A 1275-nucleotide genomic window follows, 5' to 3' on the forward strand; every position below is an offset into this window, starting at 1 on the left:
TGGAAAGTACGACCGTTCTGCTTTTGGAAAAGGTATGCGCCAAGTCTTTCCACTGCGGGCACCACTCCTGCTGCTCATAGTTTTCTGTGTATGAGGTGTCCGAAGAGACCGCGAACTTTCGGTCAAGGCATGGGCTTGAAGTTTTTCGAAGGTCAGGGCGTTTGTATCAGGAAGGCCATTGACCCTGTCATGTTCCTCGTCGTCCTCGGAATCCTGGTCGATCATCATCTCCGTAGAAACCGGAGGGCCACTCTCAGGCTCACGGGGAAGAGATGGATTCCTCGAAAAAGCAACGACGCATGCTAGCAGCCCGAGAACAGCTCCAGGACCTCCTCCCCATGACCAAGAAGCCCACTGCTCAATCGTTCGGAATAATTGGCTGAGACTGATTGATCTTGGCGCATCTAGAACATTGCAGACTTGCAGTCAAAAGCGAGGTGAAAAGTCAGATCCAAATGATTGATTGATCAGGTATCGAGCCAGCTTAGAGAAAGACGACTATCGTTATGGATTTTCACATGCTACTTACCTACGAAGATGTTGAGAACGATGTAGGACGTCGCGATCAGCGTACAGAAAACAGTCTGCCAAGTGTAGCGCACGCAATATTCAATCATGCGTTTCCGATGTTTTCTAGCTAACTCGTCGCCCTTACGACCTCCATCCCATCGGTCCAAAGCCGCAACCTTTTGTCTCAGGTTTCCTTCGTTTCCTGCAAGCCACATTTGTCTACCAGGGTTACTGGGTCTTCTTTCGAACGGATTTCGGGGCTCGTTAGAGTTTCTATCAAGGGGATCGTCGTCCTCGTCTGGCTGAAGTGAGGGTAGCCAAACCGAGATTCGCTCGAAAATCCGATTTGATGGCTTTGTTCGAGTTTTCTGCCCTTCGTTGCGCCAGTCGGCCTTGTCTGTGGTAAGTGCGGATCCCGGTGTAATAGCGGAGACAATTGACACTCGGCTTGAGAGAAGCTGTTCGCGCTCGCGTTGGATTCTACCCAGAATCTCGATCTGGCGTGTGAAGGCCAGCAAGAGGGCAAACGATGCTGATAAGAAAATGATGAGGGCAGTAAAAGAAACGAGGAACCAAATTCCTGAGAAAATCCGAAGGTTGTTGAGCGTTTGATTTTCAGAGTCTTGCAAGTCAAGAAGCTCGCGCCCAGTTTTCACAGCCAATAGAAGGCTTGTACCCATATCTTGCGGGATAGCAGACAGATGTCCGATCAAGTCGTTGACGATCAGTTCAAAGGCTTCAAGGGCGACGTGGATGATCTGAACC

General features: G+C 50.0%; 1 protein-coding gene across 1 annotated transcript; it reads right to left on the minus strand.

The window, feature by feature from the left end:
- Window positions 1-302: 302 nt before the first annotated feature.
- On the minus strand, window positions 303-1190 carry MELLADRAFT_84505 (uncharacterized protein; the record flags this gene model as incomplete). The annotated part of the gene is made up of 2 exons (XM_007418945.1): window positions 303-385; window positions 530-1190. The coding sequence occupies 2 exons, from the start codon at window positions 1188-1190 to the stop codon at window positions 303-305; spliced, it is 744 nt and encodes a 247-aa protein (XP_007419007.1).
- Window positions 1191-1275: the final 85 nt, after the last annotated feature.

Source organism: Melampsora larici-populina, assembly GCF_000204055.1.
Source record: "Melampsora larici-populina 98AG31 unplaced genomic scaffold MELLAscaffold_114, whole genome shotgun sequence".
NCBI lineage: Eukaryota > Fungi > Basidiomycota > Pucciniomycetes > Pucciniales > Melampsoraceae > Melampsora > Melampsora laricis-populina.